Source organism: Chrysochloris asiatica, unplaced genomic scaffold (assembly GCF_000296735.1).
Source record: "Chrysochloris asiatica unplaced genomic scaffold, ChrAsi1.0 scaffold00024, whole genome shotgun sequence".
NCBI lineage: Eukaryota > Metazoa > Chordata > Mammalia > Afrosoricida > Chrysochloridae > Chrysochloris > Chrysochloris asiatica.
In genome coordinates, this window is record NW_006408542.1 from 19,249,969 (window position 1) to 19,274,643 (window position 24,675).

The 24,675-nt window shown below is 43.4% G+C and overlaps 1 protein-coding gene across 1 annotated transcript in view; it reads left to right on the top strand.

Moving 5' to 3' along the window:
* Nucleotides 1-24,675, top strand: part of EPAS1 (endothelial PAS domain protein 1) — a 45,846-nt gene that overhangs the window by 2,667 nt on the left and 18,504 nt on the right. Inside the window, exons 2-5 of the mRNA XM_006839419.1 lie at nt 8,192-8,343; nt 8,767-8,851; nt 11,590-11,708; nt 11,827-12,032. Coding sequence (XP_006839482.1) covers nt 8,192-8,343; nt 8,767-8,851; nt 11,590-11,708; nt 11,827-12,032 — 562 coding nt within the window. The remainder of the gene's footprint in view (nt 1-8,191; nt 8,344-8,766; nt 8,852-11,589; nt 11,709-11,826; nt 12,033-24,675) is intronic.

Genomic DNA, 24,675 nt, shown 5'->3' on the forward strand with positions numbered 1-24,675 from the left:
CATTTAACCATCTGGTCTGGTGTCCTTGAAAGAAAAGGTCTCATAAAAGGAGTAAAGTCTGGGGAAGGAGAAGGTAGCTCTTCAGCATCCTCTTGCTTCTAACTTCTCTTCCAGCTCTTTCATGCATTCTCTGGACCAGACATTTCTTAGACATTGCTTTCAGGAATTGTCTGTGAGGCAGAATCCTTTTATTCTTTTCTCATCACATTTTGCACAGAGCATATGAAAAGGTGTGAAGCATTTGTGCTCAGGTAGATGTATGTTAGGATCTCACTCTGGCTAGCCTTTTTCTATGTAACCTTTTGAGAATGTCTTTACTGTCTTCGAGCCTTAGTTTCCTCATCTACACAAAAGAGATATGTGGCTACCTTGCACTGTTCGAGGGTTGAGATAATGGGCTATTAAAAGACTTATCTCATTGCCTGCCACATACTAACTACTCAATACATTATAGCTTAAAAATATGAATTATGACTAGCAAGTCAAATGGTTTATAATAAATGTAGGCATCCAGATAAATCATGTAAAAGAAAACCCAATGTTGCTCTCCTTTTTTTTTTAATCCTCCTTCTATCGATCGCTATCAAATGCAGCATTGCCAAGCTTTTCCAAGTCAAAACAAACCCACAAATTCATTATCTAAGCATTTCTCACCAAGGTGCGCACCAGTGTTGGCCCACTTTATGATAGGAAATAGCTGGTTGCGTTTCTCAGAGTTCAAAAGGCTAAAAACTGCCAGTTTTGCTTTAGAAAAGTTGCTGCCTTACTTAGTAACACATTTCCCTTTGATTTTCACAGTAGGCTGTTCAGTGTGGGAATGTTGGAGAGGAAACCTCAATGTTGAGAAATTCAGGCTGTGGGTCTGGGCCGCCTATTGAGATTCGTATCACAGGAAGCAAACTGAAACAATGGCTTTATGATATTAGCTTCCACGCTGGGCCAAGAAGAGAACACACTCTAACAGGAACATCAGTGGAACTATAGCTTGATTGTCTAGAAGTCCCTTTCAAGATGAGCCCCACAAACTACAGCCGAACAAGGGTCACTTCTACATTCTGAGTACATTAAACGCAGAAAATATGCAATATTTGCTTTTACTATCAAGTTGATATGAGGTTTTGCCAAACTCTTAACATGGCGACATCAGATTCATTTTGCATAAGAGCTAGGGATTCATATGAAGCAAGGTCTCTGAGTAGAAATGCCAGATTTATTATTGATTCATTGGCATTGGCTTAGTAAAGACAATAGTCTTAATAGAGATTATGATCCCCTGGTGTCTAGGAATCCTGGTGTGGTGGTGTGGGATAAGCACTGGACTGCTAACCACAAGGTTGGCACTGGACTGCTAACCACAAGGCTGGCTGCTCAAACCTACCATCTGCTTCTAAGAAACCCTATACAGGATCATTATGAGTCAAAACCGACTTGATGGCAGTTAACAACAGCAGCAAGCTTACTAAAGGAAATGCATTGAAATGTGCGATTAATAATTTTAACATTTTCATTACAACCTTTCCATAACAGGAAAGATGGGATCAAGAGAGGAAAACTGGAAACAGGTGTGGTTTCTGGTGCCTTCTTATGCCCATATTTGGATTTATTTTCTTAGGCTCTTCCCTCCCCAATCCTTTTACACATACACCCCTCTTTCTTTTTTACTGTCCTGTTCCCTCACCCCAGAGTCCTGGTGTGGCATTTCAGGATTATGCACTGGACCAAAAAGTCAGTTTGAACGGCAAGGCGGGCCCTTCAAACTCACCCAGCACCTTCTCAGAAACCCAATACAGGGTCGTTATGAGTCAGAACCGACTCGACGGCACTTCTACAACAAGTCCCTCACCCTGGTGTCCTATTCCCTCACTTCTGGTGTGGCACTGTAGGATCAGCTTTGGACTGCGAACCACAAGGTCAGCAGTTCAAACTCATCAGCTGCTCCTCAGAAACCTATACATGATCTCTCTGAGTTGGAACAACAGCATAATAAGGTGATTCACACCCATTGCCATAGAGTGGAATTGCCCCACAGGGTTTCTAAGACTTTAATCTTCATGGAAATAGACTGCAACATTTTTCTCCCATGGAGCAACTGGTGGGTGGGTTCAAACCACTGACCTCTCAGTTCGCATCCAAGCACTTAAACACTGTACCACCAGAGTTCCTTTTAGATGATTCATATGAGGATGTTAATGACTGAGCATAGCTAATGTACAATCTCTGCCAGAGATAGTGACCTTGTCCTGAAGATCATTCTCTTAACTTACACCAAAAAAAGTCAGGTCAATCAGCAGATTTTTCCTGAACCCAATCTACTGCTACATCTTGTGAAGAGTAATAGAGAGATAAGATAGGAAACTAAGATATATAAAGGACAAAGGAATGAATCTCTAATGGTAGACTTTCAGGACTCTCTAGGAGACAAACAATTATTAGGTTAGACACAGTGCCTTCCACCCAATGTGTGAGAATAGTCCCCTCCCCCCACCCCTGTAGCCTACTGCCTGCTAATTGTTGTTGTTATTAGGTGCCACTGAGTTGACTCCAATTCATGGAGACCCTAAGCACTGCCCAGTTCTACACTATCCTCACAATAATTGTTGTGTTTAAGCCCATTGTTACTGTCATTGTGTCAGTTCATCTCATTGGGGGTCTTCTTCTGTTACTCTGACCCTCAACTTTACCAACCATAATGTCCTTCTCCAAGGACTGGTCCGTCTTGACCACATGTCCAAAGTTGTTGTTGTTATGTGCTGTGGAGTAGCTTCCGACTCATAGCGACCCTGTACAGGCTTTCTGAGGCTGTAAATCTTTACAGGTGCAGAAAACCTCATCTTTCACCCGCAGGGCAGCTGGTAGTTTCAAACTGCTGACTGTGAGATTAGCAGCTCTGTTCATAACCACTATGCTACCAGAGCTCCTTAAAGTCTTGCCATCCTGGCTGTACTTCTTTCAAGACAGATTGATGGCAGTCCATGGTACTTTTAATATTTTTGGTCAACACCACAGTTCAAATGCATCAGCTCTTCTGTGGTCTTCTTTACTCATTGTCCAACTGTTGTTGGTGTTAAATGCCATCTAGTTGAGCTCTGGTAGCGTAGTGGTTACGAATCAGGCTGCGAACCTTAAGGTCAGCGGTTCGAAACTACCAGCCGCTCCGCGGGAGAAAGATGAGGCTTTCTACTCCCATAAGGATTTACACCCTCGGAAACCCTGTACTGTAGGGTCACTATGGGTCGGAACTGACTTGGCGGCACTTAACAACAACAAGTTGGTTCTGATAAGTAGCTGGTGGGTTTGAACTGCCAACCTTGCAGTTGAAACTGACCTTGCTATCCAATGCTTATCCTATAGCATCACACCAGTACCTGCTAATGGTGAGGTTTAAAGGTATAGATAATGATCCAATAAGTGTCCAAAAATAGTTTCTTCTTGGCTTGACTGAGACTTCTGTTATAATCAGTACACCCAGAACTGTGGGGGATCTATGGCCCTAGGAGGGAGATGTAGAAGGAGGAAGCAGCTTAGACAAAGCTCTTTAAAAAAAAAGGAAAGTCCTTGTGATACTAACTAAGTGGTAACTGCCTGCAAAGCACATCTGAACCAGGAAGACCACCACTTCAGCTTGGTTTTAAGAACTATCAGAGCAGTCCTGGATTTCTCAAAGTAGGAAACAAAGAAGAAAAGGGTCCTGGTGGAATATGATTGTAGCCAGCCTCCTGACCAGCAAGACCCTGTGATAGCCTGGTCTCTCTGGCCACTCACCACAGATATCCAGCTTCTGCTGCTGATGGGGTTCCGCCCCATACGGGTGGTGCTGCCTGAAGGAAATGAATGGTGCTCCGGAAAAAGTGCTCCGAAACCTCAGCTCGCGCATATCCTGGCTGTGGGGAGTCATCAAAGCCTGTTTACTGGGCTATTTTTAGCATTAAAGGCGCTTGTTGTGTTCCCCGGGCTTCTCAGACACCGTCCCATCAGAGTGCCTCTGATTCTGATGCCCATTCTCGCTCCTTTGGGGTCTGAGTGCCAGGAAGCCAGTACGGAGGCCTGGAACCTATTGAGCACCTAGTGTGCTCTCACTTTCGTCGGCACCCAGGTTTCTTCTTGCTTGTTGTGGAACCCTACAGCAGTTCATCTTTGTCTGATGATTCTTCCCAAAAGGAGCTGGCTCTTAGATTTCTCGAGATCCCTGCTGCTCCCTAGTTAGTACAGGATAACTTTTGCTGATTGAGGATCTGACTGATTTCTGGATCTGTGCTTAATCCATTGCAGGCACATAGTAGGAGCTTAAGAGCAGCTTGGTTGCTGTCAACTGCCATCAAGTCAGTCCCTGACTCATGGTGACCCTATGCAACCGTTGTGACCCATAGAGGTTTCATAGGCTGGTTTCCAAAAGCAAATTGCCAGGTCCTTCATCCTAGTCTGTCTTAGTCTGGAAGCTCTGCTGAAATCCATTTAGTACCATAACAGCACCCAAGCTTCCACTGATAGGTCGGTGGTGGCTGTGCGTGAGGTACATTGCCCAGGAATTGAACCCCGGCCTTGTATGTGAGGTGAGAATTATTCCTGAACCACCAACGCCCCCTTAAGAACTGCTGAGTGAGTGAATTTTCCTTGCATCTAGCATCGAGATGATGCTGTAAGATAAACACTGAGCTGCTAACCAAGGTCGACAATTCAAACCCACTAGCCGCTCCTTGGAAACCTTACACAGGGTCGCTGTGAGTGGGAACTAACTTGATAGCATTTAACAACACACAGCGACGCTGAGAATATTAATGGTCCATCAGGGAAGATGTGATGTCTACAGGAAAGCAAGGAAAAGGTGGAGGACTATCCAGCAGGGTTTATGAAAGCTGAGTCTCAGGCCCTTTGAATGAGGGTCCACCTCCCCTCCCAGAAGGAAGAGAATGGCCTGGCAGGGTGCCCTCAGTTGCTCCCAGAAAGAAAAGCGGGTACTGCAGGAGCAAGAAGTCCTACAGAAGGAAGAGGCCCCACCCAAACCCTACTGTTGCAGGGCCCCTGGAGGTCGCCTGCAGGCTTCCTGGTCCTTCAGCCATTGTGACTTCAGTTCCAAGACATTCCAGTTCCATCGTGGCCCCAGAGCACCCCTCTCTCCCTCACTCCCAAAGATCAGCTAGCCTGCTGCAGTAGCCAATTTCGCCACCTCCTGGAAGCAAGTATACTGGGCATGGATGGAAACCAGTTTGACTGTGTTGGAGTTAAAAACAGGAAATTTTCAGTACAAGTATTTCCTCTAAACCTACTTAACCCAAACAGGGTTGTTTTGGGATGACTCTCGATTTTGAATTCAGCCATGCTCCTAAGATCAAAGCAATTAGAAAGTATCAATGGCTGGCCTTCTGCTGACCAGGAGAACTGACTCCCTATCTGGTGTCATTTAAATGATGCTGAAAACCTCTCCTCAACCCAACCCTAAAATAGGTCATCACCTGCCAAAACAGGCCGATACTCCGAGCATCAGAGTCACTCACTGGACCTGGAGTTAAGACCATGGTTTTCAAGTGTGGCCTTAGGACCAATAGTATCAGCATCATCTGGGAACTTGTTAGAAAAACAAAGTCTTGGTCCCCACCCCAGACCTATTGAATCAGAACCTCTCAGGGTGGGGCCTTTCCAGGGCCAGTCACACAGGGATCCCCACTGAGGAGGTCCAGCGCTTGGTGTCATTTTAACAAGGGTCTCACATGTTTACTTTATACTGGGCCTCACAAATTATGGCTGTCCAGTCCTAGACCTAGACATCTGTGTTTCAGCCCTTCACATTATTCCGATGCATACTCAAGTTGGAAATTACTGAGTGTAGTCACCATTTCTTCTAAAGCCCCTGTTTAAATGCAGCTGCTAACTGGGAGAGCTGACATTAACAATAGGATCACCTACTCTTGGAATATGGGTCTCTGTGAGTCCGAACCTACTTGATAGTACTTAATAACAACAACATCATCAGTTCACTAGTTAGTTGATCAACAACAGGTACATTGACAGAGACCCCAAGCAGGAGTTGACTCTCCGAATATGTGTATTATAAGACCAGTCCCATAAAATATAATCAAAGGGAAAGCCACCAGGTTATGAGGCTGTACAACCCAGTTCTTGCCTCCCAATGCTGGCTTGGCCCTGGACAGGCTGTACTCTGTTGCTCTTCAGAAATAGCAGAATCTGTGTGACTCCAACACATTTGCCAATCCAGTACACTGAAGATGGCTGGTCCCTGATGGCACCGAAGAAGCTCTGTGGTAGGAACATCTCCTACTTTGAATTTGTTCTTCTGAAGGATTAATAATTACCTATAACCCAAAGCTTACATTGGGGGTACTCAAGGAAAAGGAGAAAACAGAATGAAATAAATCCAAGATTCTTGCAGAAATGCCCTTGGCCCCCATTTCATAGTATAGATGTGTTCCATGCCATGCAGTGCATAAATCGAATTGCATTTAATTTCCCTGGAATAGTTTCAATTTCAAAGAGTCCTTTTAGCTAAGTGAATAGTAACTTTCATAGGTGACAAGTTACTCTGTCATTTCCTTCTATAAATTGAGCAAGACATACCTGGATTGACTATGAGTTTATATATATATATATATATATACATGTTTGCAGTTAAATACTGAGCCTGAGCAATGGGTCACTGAAATAAAGTCTGTTTTCCAAGGGTAATGGCCCACAGCTTGGGCCTAAGAGGCTCATCTGTCTGGGACAATAGCTGAGTCTTTCCAGTTTCCATATAGTAGGGGTAGACTTGACTGCTCAGGGCTGCTCAGAGTAGATGGTTTGAGGGTGCATGTCTTCTCAGGTTGCCCCTAGCAACAACCTCTTCAGCCTGCCACCAACAGCATTGCCTCTTTACTCTACACCTCTGACCTCTGACCTCTACCCTCCAAATCACTGTGCATGCCACTACCAGATTCATCTCCCCTAAATGATACTTTGAGATGCCATGCCTCTGCTCAGAAACTTCCTGGACATGAGTTACCCTCCAGGATACCAGCCCAGTCATTGAGACCAGGAAATGGACTCAAAATGTAGCTCATGTCTTTTCAGCCACACAGGCCTCCTCTCAGTGTCTAAGAAGGAATTTGCTACAGACTCCCAACCTGGTATATTTTCCCACCCACCCCTGGCTGGCTGGGGAAACCCTTCTCCTGTGTGTCTACAGAGTGAAATCCCCATCTTTCATGAGTTTTCTCAAATCCGTTTTTTGGGATCCATTGTCTCTGACTCCCTTGGGCTCCCCCTTTGCTTTGCATCTGCCTGCCACATGTTCTCACCTGGGCTTCTGGCAACTTGAGGGATGTGATCCTGTCTTAGGAGCAACAGAACAGGGAAAGAATTCACGTTTGTTGATACTGCTTTAGGTGTTTTACATACTTATTTAGTCCTTACAACTCAAATGGAAATTATTACCCACATTTAGCTGGTGAGGAAGCTGATGTTTGAAGAGGTTGTTGCTAACCTGAAGTCATAACCTATTAAGAGGCCGGAAGTTAGGAATAGTCACATAAGCCTGTGTTTATTTGACTCTGAAACCTGTGCACAATTAAGATTATGACTTCTGGATTCAAAACGTAGCTCACAGTGACCTAACCTCTCTAAGCCTCATCTGTAAAATGAGTCTAAGATTTAGTACCTGTCCCATAGGTTATAGTGAAAATCTTCACAATATATAATGTGCTCAGTACAGTGCCTGGCATGTCGTAATTGCTCAAAAAACATCTGTTGTTATTAAGTGCCACTGAGTCAGTTCCAACTCATAGGGACCTTGTCTAGGGTTTCCAAGGAGCACCTGGTAGATTTGAACCACTGGCCTGACAGTCGGCAGTTCAGGTGTTACCCTACAGTGCCACACCAGAGCTCTAGCAACAAAAATGAGTATTCCTACAACTACTATGGCTACTGTAAGATCTCTGTCACTCTGAATAATATCGAAACACAAGTGCTATTGCCACTGCTACCATCCTGCCTAAAAAGTCATCTCATGGTCTCCTCTCTGTAGCGGTGCTCACCAAATGCTCTCTGCTTGGGCTGGTAGCAGATACTTGAGTGGTTGGCTATGTGTGTTTCTAGAGAAGGCCATCTTCTGAGCCATCCCTGGAGGCCATCTATTCCTGCCATTCACATCTGTCTTAACATCATGTTCTTGCAAATCATTCAACCACCCCTTTCTTTCCAGTTTGCTCTGAAAATGAGTCCGAAGCGGAGGCTGACCAGCAGATGGACAACTTGTACCTGAAAGCCTTGGAGGGTTTCATTGCTGTAGTGACCCAAGATGGCGACATGATCTTTCTGTCGGAAAACATCAGCAAGTTCATGGGACTCACACAGGTGACACTTTGCTCTGTCTTTCTCAAAAAGGGGGAATGCTTACATTTGTGGATAGATATTAGTGCAAGGTACTAGTTACAACCTCTTCCTGCTTATTCCCACCCTGACCCTTACTGATCTCAAGCCACGAACCTCAGACAGGATTTACTCTCCTGTCACTGGGATTGACGTGGCTGATGACCACCCTGAAGGACAGTTCTGTGCTGACTAGCTTCACTGGGTAATATTTATGAAGCAACTCTCTATCACCAATGGGTAGTCCTCTATTACATTCCCAGTAGGTCCAAATACTAGATTGGGAATATGAGGAGTCCTGGTTCAATGTCCTCCCTTTCCTAAAAACTGAGAAATGATCCCACTTCCTGTTGGAGTTTTCTGCTTTAAGATTTGGAATAATAAAGCCCAATTTTATTTATGAAACAGGTGGAGCTAACAGGACACAGTATCTTTGACTTCACTCATCCATGTGACCATGAGGAGATCCGGGAGAACCTGAGTCTCAAAAATGGTAAAGTAGTCTTCATTTTGTGTTTCCTTCCTCCCCAGTTCATGCCCCCCAACAGTGGGGGAGATCTGCATTCTGTTTGTCCACAAGTATAGGAGCGACAGCCCACGGCCATCATGATCCAGGAAAAACTGACATCAGTTAAAGAAAAGTACTCAGATGCCAGTAGGACTGGGTCTCTGTATAGGCACTTGAGCTGTGAAGTATAATTTAACACTGAAGGTAGCCAGAACTCAGAGTTACCTGCCTTGTGCCTAAAGTCACACCTTTAGGTCACTCCTTTAGGTTAGGACACTGTCTCCAGGAGGTTTCATCACCTGAGTCTGACATCTATGCTCAGTGTTGCCACCCAAACCAGCACACCTGTCTCTGCCAATGTTTATGGTAACAGTTGCCTGTTGCTATACAACAAAACACCTCAAAGTGTAGTACAACAATCAGTTTAACATCTCTCATATTCTATGGGGAATTCTTTTGTTCCATGGGATGTCATCTGGGCAGCATTAATCTGGGAGTTCAGCTGGGCTGATCAGCATGGCTCACTCATGTGTCTGGGCCTTGGTGGCAGATAACTAAAAATCCGGTCTCAGCTGGCATCCTGGAATGGCTGGGCCCATCGCTCACTTCTTGGAGCCTCAGAGCCTCTCCTTCTCCATGTGGTGTCTCTAGGGTAGCCACTTCTTGATTAACAGGGTTCCCAAAAGTATGAAAATGTAAACTTCCAGACCCTCCCATGGCTGAGTCCTGAATCTGTTTCTGAAGCAGAGACCAGAAGTCTGAGAAAAGCAAAAAGCCTTCCATTTCTTCTTCACACCTAAGATCCCTTGGCTCCTAGGTTCTTGATCTCAATTTGACCTGAACCAAGTCACTTCACGTCTCTGTTCCTTAGGGTTTTTCTTTTCCAACTGATGATATTAGACCAGGCAAAGTCTAGGACCTTCCTGCTTTCCAGTACCTTGACCATAGTCAAGTGAGCTCTGGTTATCTGAGTTGAACTGTAGGTATCTTAGTCCGTTTATCGGCTTTTTGTATCAGTCCGACTTAATGAATGAGCAGATCTACATTGAAGGCATGTGCCTGTTTTGGACTCAAGATCTAGAGACAAAGTTAGTGTGAGCTCCTAGAGGATGATAATGCTGAGAGGCAAATTCTAGAAGCCACTGAGGCTCAGGCAGAGGACCTAGAACTTTGTCCTACAGAGACTAGAAAACTGTTGAAGATTTTGGAGCCAAAAAGGGTGATCTAGTTAGAGCTGTGTTTAGAAAGATTAATCAAATGGCAGACTGGGGAGAATGTGGAAATTAAGTTGTTAGGAAGTCACATTAGTAACCCGTGAAATTGGCCACAAGTAAATCCCTCCCCCCACATCTAGGCTGGTTCTTTTAGGTCCAGACCACAGCTTACAGGTATATTGCATTATATGCAAACCTTAACTATGAAAATTAAAATGGTAATAAAGATAATTGAGGACAGGAGAGGAGTCTTGGTGTGGCACTGTAGGATAAACACTGAACTGCTAACTGCAAGGCTGGTGGGTCAAACCCGTCAGTCACTTCTCAGAAACCCTATCAAGGTCACTATGGGTCAGAACTGATTCAACAACACTTGGCAACAAAAATAACAAGAGAAGAGAGTTTATTGTAAGCATGATGGAGGAATATCCTCTCTTAGAAGCATTAGAAAGAGTTACCATTCAGTCTATCTCTTAGTGAATTTCCTGAAGGATGTCTAAGATGGACTGAAAGATGACTTTATGTAACACACAGCTCTGCAGGGTTGTGAGTGCCTAATCGATCAAGATCCTCTGTAACTTCAATGTAGAGGCTGATGGCTATGCCTAGAGGGAGGGAGGGAGCTATTTGAAACAAGGCTCTGGATTGTTCCCTGATGGGGACGAAGGACAGGGATGTAGCTTGGAATGCTCAGGATAGGGATGGTAGTATGGGCAGAACTTAGACATGAACAAGAGTGACTCAGCTGAGCTGGCACGTGCTGTACCCATTACTTTGTATTACAAAAGGTAAAGCAAGTTCTCAATGGACAGACGAAAAGAAAGAAAGCTAGGGGTTGGTGTTGGTGGTTTATTTCACTCTGGCTCAGAGAGGACATTATCTGTGTTGAGTTGCTCTTCCGAGTGAACTTGCTCACCAAATCCCAGGAAATGTGGACCAGAGGTCCTTCAGCCTTGACACATGTCACTTTAGAGAAGATGTATCACAGATTGCTGATAGAACCCCAACCAGCAACCAACCCAACCACTGCCCTCGAGTCAATTCTGACTCAGAAAGTAGGGTTCAAATTCTTGAAGGACAGGTGATAAATAAAAGGCAGAATGTCTGAGACTTACTGCCTTGGAGTAACTGTAGCCACTTGGAATTCCTGTTAGAAATCTCAGGCCTGCCCCAGGGGAGATTTTCTGAGCTTGTGTGTAATAATCATTGGATTGAGGGCTGACCATGACTAGGTACAGTGGGAAATAAAATGATGGCTCATTCCTTACCTTCAGAAGATTCTACTCTAGTTAAAGAAACAATCTGGAAATGAAAAGCATTCGTCCTTAGGGTTAAATGCTGCTGGGTGTGTATGGCAGCCCATAGGTGCATATTGAACACATGGGTGGTGATCATGTTGGGTTTGGGAAATAGAAACAGTACATTTCCCAGTACAACTGCAACAAAGCCCCTCTTCTAAACATAAATGGTAAAACTGAATTCAACTGCCTTCTCACCACCTCCATCCAGGCTCCAGTTTTGGGAAGAAGAGTAAAGACATGTCCACAGAGCGGGACTTTTTCATGCGGATGAAGTGCACGGTCACCAACAGAGGCCGAACCGTCAACCTAAAGTCCGCCACCTGGAAGGTAGGGCAACTCAGGCCTGGGTTGGAGTCCTGGTCGTGGGACAGTGGACCTCCTAAAGCCCTGCCTCCCCCGACCCTCAGTACTGTGGCCTGCCTCTGACTGTACTGCTGGCCTCTAGGTCTTGCACTGCACTGGTCAGATGAAGGTCTACAACAACTGCCCCCCTCACAGTAGTCTCTGTGGCTACAAGGAGCCGCTGCTCTCCTGCCTCATCATCATGTGTGAGCCCATCCAGCACCCGTCACATATGGACATCCCCCTGGACAGCAAGAGCTTCCTGAGCCGCCACAGCATGGACATGAAGTTTACTTACTGCGATGACAGGTGGGGGCTCAGGGTGTGTGTGCAGTGATGGGAGAGGTCTTAACCTTCATTCAGGTGTGGGTGTGCCTGTGGTAAAGGTCTGGGCCTAAGGCATAAACGTGACATTGCTGGGAGTACATTCATGAGCTGCTTTTAATGTTTCATTTCATCAGTGCAGCTACGAGGTTCCATATTTAGTGGTCTCCCCGCTGAGGCAGCATCAGGGTCTGACTACTGAGTTCTTCTGGTGTGTGACTCTTGTCATTGCTGTGGCAGATACATATCCCTCCACACATGTATCAGGGCAGTCTCCCTCCCAGAGAACGTAAGGGTCTAGAGATTCCCACTGATACTTCCGGTTCAGGGGCCCACTGAAAGCTTCGAGTTGTATCCTGGAAGCTGACTTACAGATGGATGGTTTTCCGTGTTCTTTTCTATTACTGCACTTTCTCTCAGCTTGGGCTCCTCTTGAGTACAACTCCATCCCAGCCATTGTCTAGTCAAGAGTCGAAGGCTTTTACATGACAGGCGTTAAGCAGTTCGCCATCAAGTTCACTCATTTATAGATATCCCGTGTGTTTCGAAGTAGAACTGTGATCCATAGAGTTCTCAATGGCTAAGACTTTTTATAAGGCACCTTTGGGTGGATTAGAACCACCAACCTTTTGGTTACTAGTCAAGTGCTTAATCATTCACACCACCCAGGGACTGCCTGCCTCCTAAAGTCAAGCCCAAGTGGAAATTCTTTGTGGTATACTATAGTGACTAAGAACATGGATGTCGTGAGTTCAGATCCAATCATAAATGTTCAGAGTTAGCTATTGTTTTCCTCTGCATTATCTCTTTATTAAAGATGTTGAAAGATCACCTAAGACTGCAGATGTAAGCCATATGAACTCAAGTTTCTGGATCAACTTGAGGGTTGAAACAGGTGGGCAAATGACTTAGATTATAGTGTGGTGGTGATAGTGGTTGTGTGACACTGAGTCAGTTTTGACTCATAGTGACCCTGTAAGGGTTTTCGAGATTAGCATGGGGGGAGGGCAAGAGCAATAAATAAGATATAAACAATATATTGACAGGAGTAGAAAGGCTCATCTTTCTCCTGCTGGTAGATTCGAACTGCTGTCCTTGTAGTTAACAGAGCATCTCATTACCCGCTACACTACCAAGGCTCATGAGGTTATAGCATAAAGGAGCATTAGGCCTTGCCCACAGCTCCTGACACTCTCACTTACCTAATTTCTGGCTCCAGCGTTGGAAATGTGGGGTGCTGATGATGGGCAGTGGAAGGAGGAAGACAGAGGAGAATAGATGGGATGAGTGATGACCCTGAGGAGTGAAAGAAAAGCCAGGAGAAAGAAAGTACTGGCTGAGAAGGACAAGGATCAGGTTGGCCTGGCCAAGTAAATGCCACTCTAGTGTGTTAGCTAGTCATCGGTGGATGAGCCCTTTGTGCAAGGGATCCCCCAACCAAACCTCAGCTTTCTGTAAGATTCAGGGCCTCCAGAGTCACAGTTCCTGTGGCAGCTCTTTGCCACTTAAACCATTTCTCTCTCATCTTCTACCTTTGGATCTCAGTTTCCCCATCTCTAAAATGGAAATGCTAATACTCTCTCCACCTGTTTCCCAAGGTCACTGTAGGATGAGATCATGAAAAGTCTAAACACTGTGAACATGTGAGCTTGCTTATTATTGTTAATCTCTCATTTCCTGGTCTTGCCCTCCCTCAAAACAGTTATCCCCACTAAATTCAAGGAGCCAAGATCACTTCTGTAGGCATGTGCTACCTGGGGGATGTGGAAGAGTAAGGACCAAGCTCCCCCACACCCACCCACTTTTCTTAGATCAGCTGAACAGCTCATGCATACCTGGAGTTTCTTAGTGGGTAGGACCCTACTTTCCAGGCTTGGCTAAGTTTCCTGAACCCTGACTCTAACCTAGTTGGTAGCCCCTGCTTAGAATTGATCATCACAGTTAAGTACCTTTGAGAAAGTATCCTGAGTCATTCTTGTCCCTTATCTCTGACCTTCAAAGTCCTAAGACTCAGGGAGGCTTCAAAAAGTTCATGGGAAAATTTCACTTGCTTTTTCATTCCATTTTTCCATAAACTTTCTGAAGCTCCCTCTTATAAGTAGAATGAAGTCTCCAACCTCAATAGGAGAAAATGTTACATAAGAAGCTTTTTGTCCTAGAATCTTGGTATTCATTGTTGTTGTTGTTGTTGTTAAGTGCCATCAAGTTGATTCTGACCCGTAGTGACCCTGTATAGGATTTCTTAGGAGCAACTGGTGAGCTTGAACCTCCAACTTTATGGTTCAAACGTTGGTATGGTCAAGGCTTTATACTAGTTAGTAGTAGTATTGTTGTGATGATAATGATGATAATTAGAGAGAGAGTTTGCTCCAAAGGCCAACACTGGAGGAATGCATGTTATATGCAAAGTTCTTTATCAAATGCATCTTTATATTCAAATGAATATTCTAATGAGCATTGAGAGATAGCTGGGGAATTCCCCTGAAGTTACCTAGTTGGTTAGTTTGGCTGTCACAAAGGACTCCTCCCTGAGCCACAGCCACAGTGCCTGGCCCACATGGTGCAGGCTTGAGGAAAGGCAATGTCAGAATGCTATAGCCCCACAGACTGAGCAACTAGGAAGTACTGTGAACTGAAAGCTCAGGGTAGTCCTGTGGGGAAAGTACCTCCATAACGTGATCCTATGAACACTGGGAAACCCCACTGTCCTCAAAAATAGCCTGTCATTCCCAGATAATATTTGACAACAGTGTTCTTGGTTTTTTAACTGAAGGCTTTGATCTCTTGTTAAAGTGAAAGGGTTGAAAAAAACACCAAACTGTGTAAGAGTCATTCTAAGGTATCATTCATTCATTGTATTGCTTTTAATGACTTTCAAGTGCTATTCAAGCAATTAACCTTTAGATAAAATAAGAGGGAGGATGGAAGACATAAGGTGTTGGACACAGGATGTGCTTGAAGAAGATGTGTACACCAAAAGGGGGAGGTGCTGTGCAGCCTTCCTAGTTTGAGTCGGGACTGATAGGCAGAGCAGAGCCCCTGCTGTGATTTAGGGCTTTTGACTCATGATGTGGAGGGTGGTATTGCTTATAAATTCTTCTGGTCACATTGCATTTTCAGCAAAACCTTGCCTTTCAGGAAACCTAATTCTCTGATCTAAACTCTGACTTCAGTGATGCTAAGGGGATAAATGTAGACATTTAAAGGCATGTTATGCTATGTCATTGGTGTAGAGTCCTGGTGTGGTGCTGTAGGCTAGTGCACTGGACTGCATAGTTGGTTTGAACCACAAGGTTGGTGGTTCAAGCTCACCAGCTGCTCCTTAGAAACCCTATACAGGGTTGTTATGGGTCAGAACCAACTCAATGGCACTTAACAACAACAAAAATGCTATGTCACACAGAAGTTGTGTTTAACCAAGTAGCAGATTAACTAAGGGTACATACATGGCTTAGAGTCCTGGTGTGGTACTGCTGGCTAATACACTGGATTGCAAAGTCAGTTTGAACCTCAAGGTTGGCAGTTCAAGCTCACCAGCCAAAACCCTATACAGAATTGCTATGGGTCGGAACCGACTCGACAGCACTCAACAACAACAACAGCATGGGTTACACAATTTATACAAGTGTCTACTGCACTGGACTGCTAACCAATCACTCCTCAGAAACCCTAAACAGGGTCGCTGTGAGTTGGAACCAACTCCATGGCACTAACAGCAACATTGTAAATCCTTAATCACTAGATATTATTTCTAAATTGCTTTGGTGAGAGCTGGGGTATTTTTGTTTTGGTAGCTTTTTTTGTACCTCTGTGTTGGACAGGGGAGTGGCAGGCACAAACATGTGCACACACACACAGACTCAGCCTCACACTCACACATTGACATAGTCCTCTCCTTAACACCGTCCTACTTCTCTGGTGCCACTATCACAAAAATACCACAAGTGTGTGACCATGACACACTAATCTATTTGCTCTTGGTGGTGGTTATGTGCCATGGAGTCAGATCGGATCCAACTCATAGTGACCTGTACAGAGTTTCTGAGGCTGTAAATCTTTACGGGAGCAGAAAGCCTCATCTTTGTCCCACAGAACAGCTGGTAGTTTTGAACTGCTGACCATGAGGTTAGCAACCCAATTCATAACCACTACACTACCAGAGCTCCTTTTGCTCTTAAGAGGTTAGAAATCCAAATGAGGGTGTGAACTTTAGGGAAAGGCTTTATCTCAGTGTCAGCTCTGGGGGGAAGGTCCTTATCTTTTCACCTGGCCTCCTGGTTCCTTGGAGATAGCCACGTATCTTGGAATCAGTCTTTCCCTCTCTTTTCTTGCTTGCTTGTCATAATCTGCTCTATTAGTGTTCTGTAAGAGACTGACTCAAAACACACCCGAACTAATCCTGTCTCATTGACATAATAAAAAATAACCCAGTCCCAAATGGGATTATAGACACAAGCAAAGAGGTGAGGGTATATAACACATAAATGGGGGACACAATGCAAACCATGATAATATGCTTCTGTAGTAAATGCTTTGAAAGTAATACCTGCAGATGATAACTGGAATTATCATAGCTAGAGTCCTGGTGTGGTGCTTTAGGGCAAGCACTAGACTGAAAGTTCAGTTTGAACTGCAAGGTTGGTGGTTCAAACTCACCAGTCACTCCTCAGAAACCCTACACAGTGTCGCTATGAGTTGGAACTGACTAGATGGCGCTTAATAATAACAACAACCTGTATGATGTTGTTAGGTGCCATCAAGTCGGTAGCAACTCATAGCAACCCTGTGCACAACAGAATGAAACACTGCCCTGTCCTGGGCCAACCTCACAATTGTTGCCACACTTAAGCCCATTGATGCTGCCATTTTGCCAGTCCATCTCGCTGGGGTCTTCCTCTTTTTCTCTGACCCTCCACCTTACTAAACATGATATCCTTCTCTAGCGACTGGTCTCTCCTGACAATATGTCCAAAGTATGAGAGACGAAGTTTGGCCATCTTGGCCTCCAAGGAGCATTCTGGCTGCACTTCTTCCAACACAGATCTGTTTGTTCTTTTAGCAGCCCATGGCACTTTCAATGTTCTCCTCCAACACCATATCTCAAAAGCATCAATTCTTCATGACAGTTAATAGGAAATACACCAGTTATAATAAGTTCTGATGCACATGAGAGGCTATGATTTCCCACAAAGGGGCTTTAATTTACCATAAGGATAAGTAGAAAGAATCTGAAGAAAATGCAAAAATCCACAAAATCGTTTTTGAGGTAGTTTAGCACTTTTCATTAGATGTGTTAAAACCAAAGATACAATCAAACAAAAAGAATAAAAGGATCATAGAGAAATAAAGAAGAGAGAGACATAAATTATCAGAAAGAAGTAAAAACAGTACTCTAGTATTGTGTTGGAGTCCTGGTGTGGCGCTGTGGGCTAATGTGTCAGGCTGCAAAGTCATTTAAACTGCAAGATCGGTTGTTCAAGCTCACTAGCGTGTCCTTGGAAACCCTATACGGGGTTGCTGTGGGTCGGAATCGACTCAACGGCACTTAACAACAAGAAATCTTGTGTGTAGCTATTGGGTTGTCACCAAAACAACTTGCTCTCAAACATGAGATAAAGATAAAGGACTGTAAATGGTACAAAATGCATTTGTCCTGTCCCTCTTAGTAAAGGATCAGAGGACCACATTAAGTCCTGTACTAATTATTTGAAGCAGTTAACATTGTGAAAAGCGAATTCTATAATAATTTATATATCAGTGGCATTAATGTATATGGAAGTTGATTGCTTTTGATAAAGGGAGTAGGACTCCCTGTGTGGTGCTGTAGGATTAGCACTGGACTGTGAACCACAAGGTCAATGGTTCAAACCCACCAGCTGCTCCTTGGAAACACTACACAGGGTGCTAAGAGTCGGAACCGACTTGAAGACACTTAATAACAACAACAAATGAGAGTAAGGGTCCTGGTGTGATGCTGTACGATAAGCACTGGACTACTAACCACAAAATCAGTGGTTCAAAGCTACCACCTGCTCCTTGGAAACCCTATACAGGGTCATTATGAGTTAAAACAGACTAGATGGCACTTAACAACAACAAAGGAGAGTAAAAAGATTAAAGAATTCCTAGTTATTAGTGTAATTGATTATCTCTTCTTCATTTATGCTGATACATAGGCTATTACACTGTTTTCTAAAATACAAAACAGCTAACTAATGAACTGTTATTTATTGAGCATCTTCTATTTACCTTATCATTTGCTGGAGACTGTTAAATCAAAGGAGTCCTGGTGTGGTGCTGTAGGATAAGCACTGGACCACAAGGTCAGTTTGAACTGCAAGGTCAACAGCTCAAACTCACCAGCCGCTCCTCAGAAGCCCTAAATAAGGTCACTGTGAGTTGGAACCAACTCCGTACCACTTAACAACAACATTAAATCAAAGGGGAGCACAGTGGCTCCATAGGATAAGCACTGAACTACGAACCACAGGGTTAGCAGTTCAAGCCCACCAGATCCTCTGAGGGAAAAAGATGAGGAATTCTGCTTTTGCGATAGATTAAAAGCCTCAGAAACCTTATACAGGATCACTGTGAGTCAGAAATGACTCCACAGCATTTAACAACAACAATTAAATCAAGGAGATAAAAAAAGATGACTCCTGTTCTTTAAGAGTTTCTCTTTTGAGACATGAACAGTTTGTACCACACCAGGGCTCTGTACCACAGTGAATGGTACAAGATAGTCCTGGTTTGGCACTGTCAGATATGCACTGGACTGCTAACCACAAAGTCCATGGTTCCTTGGAGACCCTGAGTCATCAGCACTTAACAATAGATGGTTAACTTTAAAATGAGTGTTTCTTAAATTCATGGAGAGGTGCCATCTGGTGGTAAAATAAAATAACTATGGAAGAAGTCCAGCCATTAAGAAGGGTAGATCAAAATCCTTTTAATGCACATAATCCCACTATGATTTTGTCAGTCTTATGAGTGTCCTATAAATAAATCCTAAAAGCAAATTATACGAACAGGAGAAATATCACTGGGAAAAAATAAATTGAAAAATTCAAATTAACAAAGGAGGTCAAGGAATATTTACAGAAAAAGTAAAGGATTTAAGGACACCCCTGTTTTGTCATTGAATTAAAAAACATAGGATTTAATAGCAGGAATTAACAGTTTAATAAGTGAAAAGTCCTACATTTAGAAATCTATTAATTAAACTGATGATGAATTCTTTATGTTCAGAGAAGTTGGGAATAGTGAAGATAAAAAAATGTGAGGGGAAAGTTAAAGGTCATAATGAGAACATCTGTCAAGAAAATTATATAGTAACATGAGTTGTCAAGCACATACATACACACCAATCTATCTGGAAAACAATAGTATTGAAGTCTGAGAAGAAAATATATTGGCTTCAGGAAAATTAATTATAAAAAAATGTATATTTTTTCTTGCATATTGAAAATCATTTAATAAAATTATTTTGTTTTACTTTCTTAGAGGATAGTGTCACTTTAAATTCAAGGTGCTCTTTCAGATTAATGCATTACATTTAGTATTATAATTTTATATGTAATCAATTCTAAATAGTTTTGCAGATGTGCATCTTAAATCTTTGTCTGTGTATTTTAGGGAAGAGAGAGTAGTGTGTCTATTTAAGTCTCTGAATTAGAAGAAACTTTAAATGTTTTCCTTGTTCATCCGTGTCTCCTCCAAGTGACTATTTTTAAGTTAGTCTGAGTTTGAGAATATAAAAAATAAATGCTTATATTTTAACCTGTCTGTCCAAAACATTCCCACAAAAGGTAGCTCTACAAAGTCTCTTTGTAATTTATTTCTAAGTGCAATATGATTGTTCTTGTATTCCGTTGAGTCCATTCCACTTTAGAGCTGCCCTGTAGAACCACAAGTTCGGTGATTCAAACCATCAGCTACTTCTGGGAAACACTATACAGGATCACTATGAGTTGGAACCAACTTGATGGCACATAACAACAACATCGAAAGAATGGAGTCCTGATGTGGTGCTATAGGATAAGCAATGGACTGTTTAACCACAAGGTCGGAGGCTCAAACCTACCAGCCACCCCTCCAAAACCCTACGCAGGGTCGCTAGGAGTGGGAACTGACTTGACAGCGCTTCTCAGCAACAGTAAAAAGAGCAGAACCGCCCTCCCCCAGGCTTCCTACACTAATCCAGGCTTCCTACACTAATCTTTATGCAAGCAGATTTCCAGGTGTCTCTCCTGCCACTGGTAAGTTTGAATGCCAACTATTCAGTTAGCAGGTGAGTGTATAATATCGTGCCACCAGAACGCCTTCAAAGTTCATTGTTGTTGTTTAGTACCATCAAGTCGGTTCCGACTCATAGTGACCCTGTAAAGGGTTTCCCAGGAGCCGCTGGTTGTTCAAACAGACCTTGCAGTCTAATGCTTGTCTGACAGTGCCACATCAGGACAAAGTTCAGTAGACTTCACATTTAAGAAATTATTCCTTAAACAACAACAAAAAGTATTCCTTCTACATGCTCTGCTTCTCTTTTGCTACAATTCAAAGTGGATTTCCTTCACCTGCTTATGGATTCCAAGGTAAGGAAAGGCAGCTATGGTAATTGACGCACTCCCAGGATGGCTGTGTTGGCTTTGAGCCACAGGCACTTTCCTTTGAGCGAATTTATCACCACAGACACCCCTGCAACACACCACACTGCCAGGATAGAAACGAACTCACATTCTGTAGATATTTTATATCCTTGCAGTATCGGAAGAAAACATAAGACTTACGTAGTGTTGTTTCAAGCAAACAAAACCTGGATTAAAATATATTAAAACTAACCAGAAGCGTTGGAATCTGAGTTAGTGGGTAGTCTGAATATTATTAAGGAAACTCAGCTGTGGTGCTTACAAGCACATACAGAAACCAAAATGAGGTCGGTCAGATGTTGCCTAAGGAAGGCCACTGCCAAAAAGGGTACAGGGAAAGAAAGCAGCCTTTAATATAGCTTATTAACCAACACATTCTTTGAAAAACAAATAGGTGGTTACAAAGTACTTAAAACTTTTATCCTCTTAAATAGCTTAAGAAAGTATTTATTTTCTCACCGTCTTATTTATATGATGAATTTACTTAGCTAATCCTTTCTCACATAGTTAACTACAGCCTGACCTCATTTGACTCCAGCCAGTGGTCTCTGAAGTTGGAGGTTTTGATAGCCACGCCCCTTGTGGACTTGTTGGGTGCAGACCCAGAACAAGAGTGAGCCATCTTAGGCCTGAGGATGGATTCCTTTGTCCTCTTAAGGTGATGTCCCTGTCATTTTAGTCAAGAGTAGAGTTTTCTTTCTCGCATTCTGCCTTCAGCATGTTTGACCGGAGCTTCTGAATATTTTTATGAATGAAGAACAACAGAAGAGCAAAGAACAACTGTCATTTTACATTTTGAAGACATATCTGATTCTGAAGTCCACAGTTCAATGGTCTGATACACATGTTTGCTTGTTGGTGTCCCATGCTTATACTATAGCACTGAGCTAATACTAATTTCAGGATTTAAAACCCCTTTTTCTCCTCTATAATCTTTGTTCTTTTTCCCATATACTTTCTTATCTTTGTCTTGTCTTTGTGTCTCTTTCCTAATTTCATCCTTTATTTTTCCACTTCCCTGTTAAAGAGTAACTTCTGTTCTTGTTTTTAAAATCTGATGAATTAAATCCTTCTACATTTCACTCTTCTCTAACATCAGAACAGTTGTAAAGATTGATGTTTAAGTTACCTCAAACTGACTGTTGTTTTTTGTTTTTGTTTGTGTTTTTCCCCAGTGAGTCAGAGGCCCTTAATTAGAAAGAAGGCGAGGGGCAGGGGGGTGGATGTGGGGAGTTCCCTTGCCCTTGATGGGAAGAGCAATTGAAATTGTGTTTTCACAGCCCAGCTCTGGAGGCTTCCCTGGAACCAAGGGACATCAGTGGGGAAGGCCCTTCTGCCCTGTAGAAGCCAACCCTATAAACAAGCTCAGTTCGTTAACCTCCTCACTGGCGTCTGTGTGCCTGCAGATAGAGGCAAATGACCATTAGCTTTAAGTTGAGGTTTCCTGGCTTTGTGAAGTTTGACAACTCGAATGTTCTTCAATTGTGTTTGGGGTATGTGTATTTCCCAGCTTTTATAGTAGTCAGTTTAATGAAATGAAGAAAGAGACATTAAATATTTATTTTAGTTGTGACAAGATAAATGAAAGCAGCTACTAGGAAGATATCGGGCAATTCTGAAAACGAGGTTTGTTTGTCCACTTCCAAAACATGCCTATTGTGTGCCTTTCAGTGAATGGCATATTAATTAGATAAAGGATATCATATTATCAGGCCGATTAAAATAAATATTTATGTTGAATATTTCAACTTAAGCATACTAACCTTCAAAGAAACATTAATTTCTACAGAGAGTAGAATCAACTCTTTGCCAGAACTCGCCCTAGCTTCACTTTGAAGATCTCGAGGATCAGAGGCAGTTAATCTAGCAAATCAGTGAGCCTGAAAATGGCCAATTGACTGTCAGCAGGGTCCACCAGTACACATCTGATACCCAAGCTTGAGAAGCATTTGACTCATCAGAGAAGAGACTCAGTTGTAGGGAAGGAAGAGCCAGCACCCTTCTTCTTTCTCTTCATTCTTCCCCAGTCTCCACCTTAGCTAAGGTGCATTGAGTGCCTGCTCCAGGCCAGGCTTCTGAGGCCCACTGAGCTCAGAGATCACTCTTCAGGACTGAGTGAGGGGACGAATGCTGTCTGTCTGAGTTCAGCTGGCTACGGTCCTGCAGTAATCTTGCTGGAGAAATCTCTGCTGGGTTAAATCAGCTGAGATTGAAGTTACTTGGCCCTGGTACACTGCCCCTTGTTTGACAAAGGCTTTAATCCCTAGTCTCACCTAGGCCAAGAACTTGCCTTTCTTTTATCCACTCCCCATCTAAACCAGGTACTTTACAGAATGGAGAAAGTACAGATTCAGTATAATGAGCAGTTTCTGCTGATGACTCTGTGTGTGCCTGAGTGAGCATGCCAGCATGCATTGAGACAGCTTCAGCATGTTCTAGGTAGAAAAGTTGCTCATTATTGCCCCAAAGCCACCCTTTAATAGAGCTTGGATAGAGCTTGGACTCTGGTTGTACCTTGGCTCCACAGAGAAAATCAGTCTACGTGTCAACTGTTCAAGTGTTTGCTGAATACGTGGTGTAGAGGAGACAGAGAGAGAAATTAGCCTCCGAGTTCAGAGATTGACACTTTAGGAGGTGAAGAGACAGATGCATAATTCTCTGTGACATTGTGACTCTCATTGGGACATCAAGAGAAGAAGATGCTGGCAAGGCTGGGAGGAACTAGAGAAGGCTGTAGGAGAAGATGAGGGCTTGGGCTGGCCCTGCAGTAATCAGGGCTTGGAAAAGGGTAGGAGAGAAGGCACAAAGTTTCTAAAGCAATAATGAGTTTGCGGTATGGTTACTGTGAGGAGAAGGGTCTGCCAATACAAAAGGTCATGCCACATGCTGAGGATTACTGGAAAATCAAATTGCTTGGAAGGTAGAGATTAGATTCAAGGGAGGGGACAGCTTAGCAGTTAGGTGGAGTTTACTTACAATGTAGTTGGCAGTAAGGGAGGCTGTGGAGTCTTCAGTTCTTCAACAGGGGAGTGATAAGACGGAAGTGATGTTTTAAGATGATTTAATCTGACAGATACAAGTTAATCAGGAGGGCGAGAGTAGAGACAGGAAACCAAGGGGCCAGTGCTTCTGCTTTCCTCCGTTGTTGTTGTTGTTGGGTGCCGTCAAATTGGTTCCAACTCAGAGAGAGCCTGTGCACTGTGCTGGTGTTCCCTAAATTGTTTACGAATCTTGACGTGGGTAAATGACAGGTCCCTGCCCCAAAGTCATGCATTCTCAAATAGAGCATCACTTCCAACTTGTGACAGGCAAAGTAAACAAGACAATGAACCAATCAGAAAAAACAAGTGTACGATAAAGCTTTTGAGAAATAATATTTAGGTGTGATGTGGGAAAGCCACTAGTTTGGTGCTGCATGGATCAGGCTTTGTGTGTTTTAGTGATTCCTGTCTAGAGCAAATGGTCTTAAGAGTGTTACATGATTCTTCTTGATTCCCCACAGTTGGGGCAGCCACAGTTATTCCCAAGCATCCTATTTATCAGAGAGTGCAATGAGGAGTCCCTGGGAGTAGTACAGTTGGTTGATGTGCTTAACTGCTGTCTGAAAGGTCAATGATTCAGGTACAACATGAAGTACCTCAAAGAAAGGTCTGGGATCTGCTTCCAGAAAACCAGCTGTTGAAACCCTTATGCAGCACAGTTCTATTCTGACACACATGGGTCATCATGAATGAGAATCCACTTGATGGTAAATTATTTGGTTGTGTGTACTGGTAATGAAGAGACACATCTCTATGATGATGTAGCTTTATATTTCCTCCTCTCAGCATCCCCTGCCTTCTCCTCTTTGCTTGAGATAAGGAGAGACCAGTAGGTCTGGGAGAGCCACCTGATGTCTGAGAGGTATCTGAGGGCTCAAGCAGGATTTGAGAGAAGCATTCAGAGGAATGAATCCCTGAGCACAGATGGGGTTCTACCTGCCC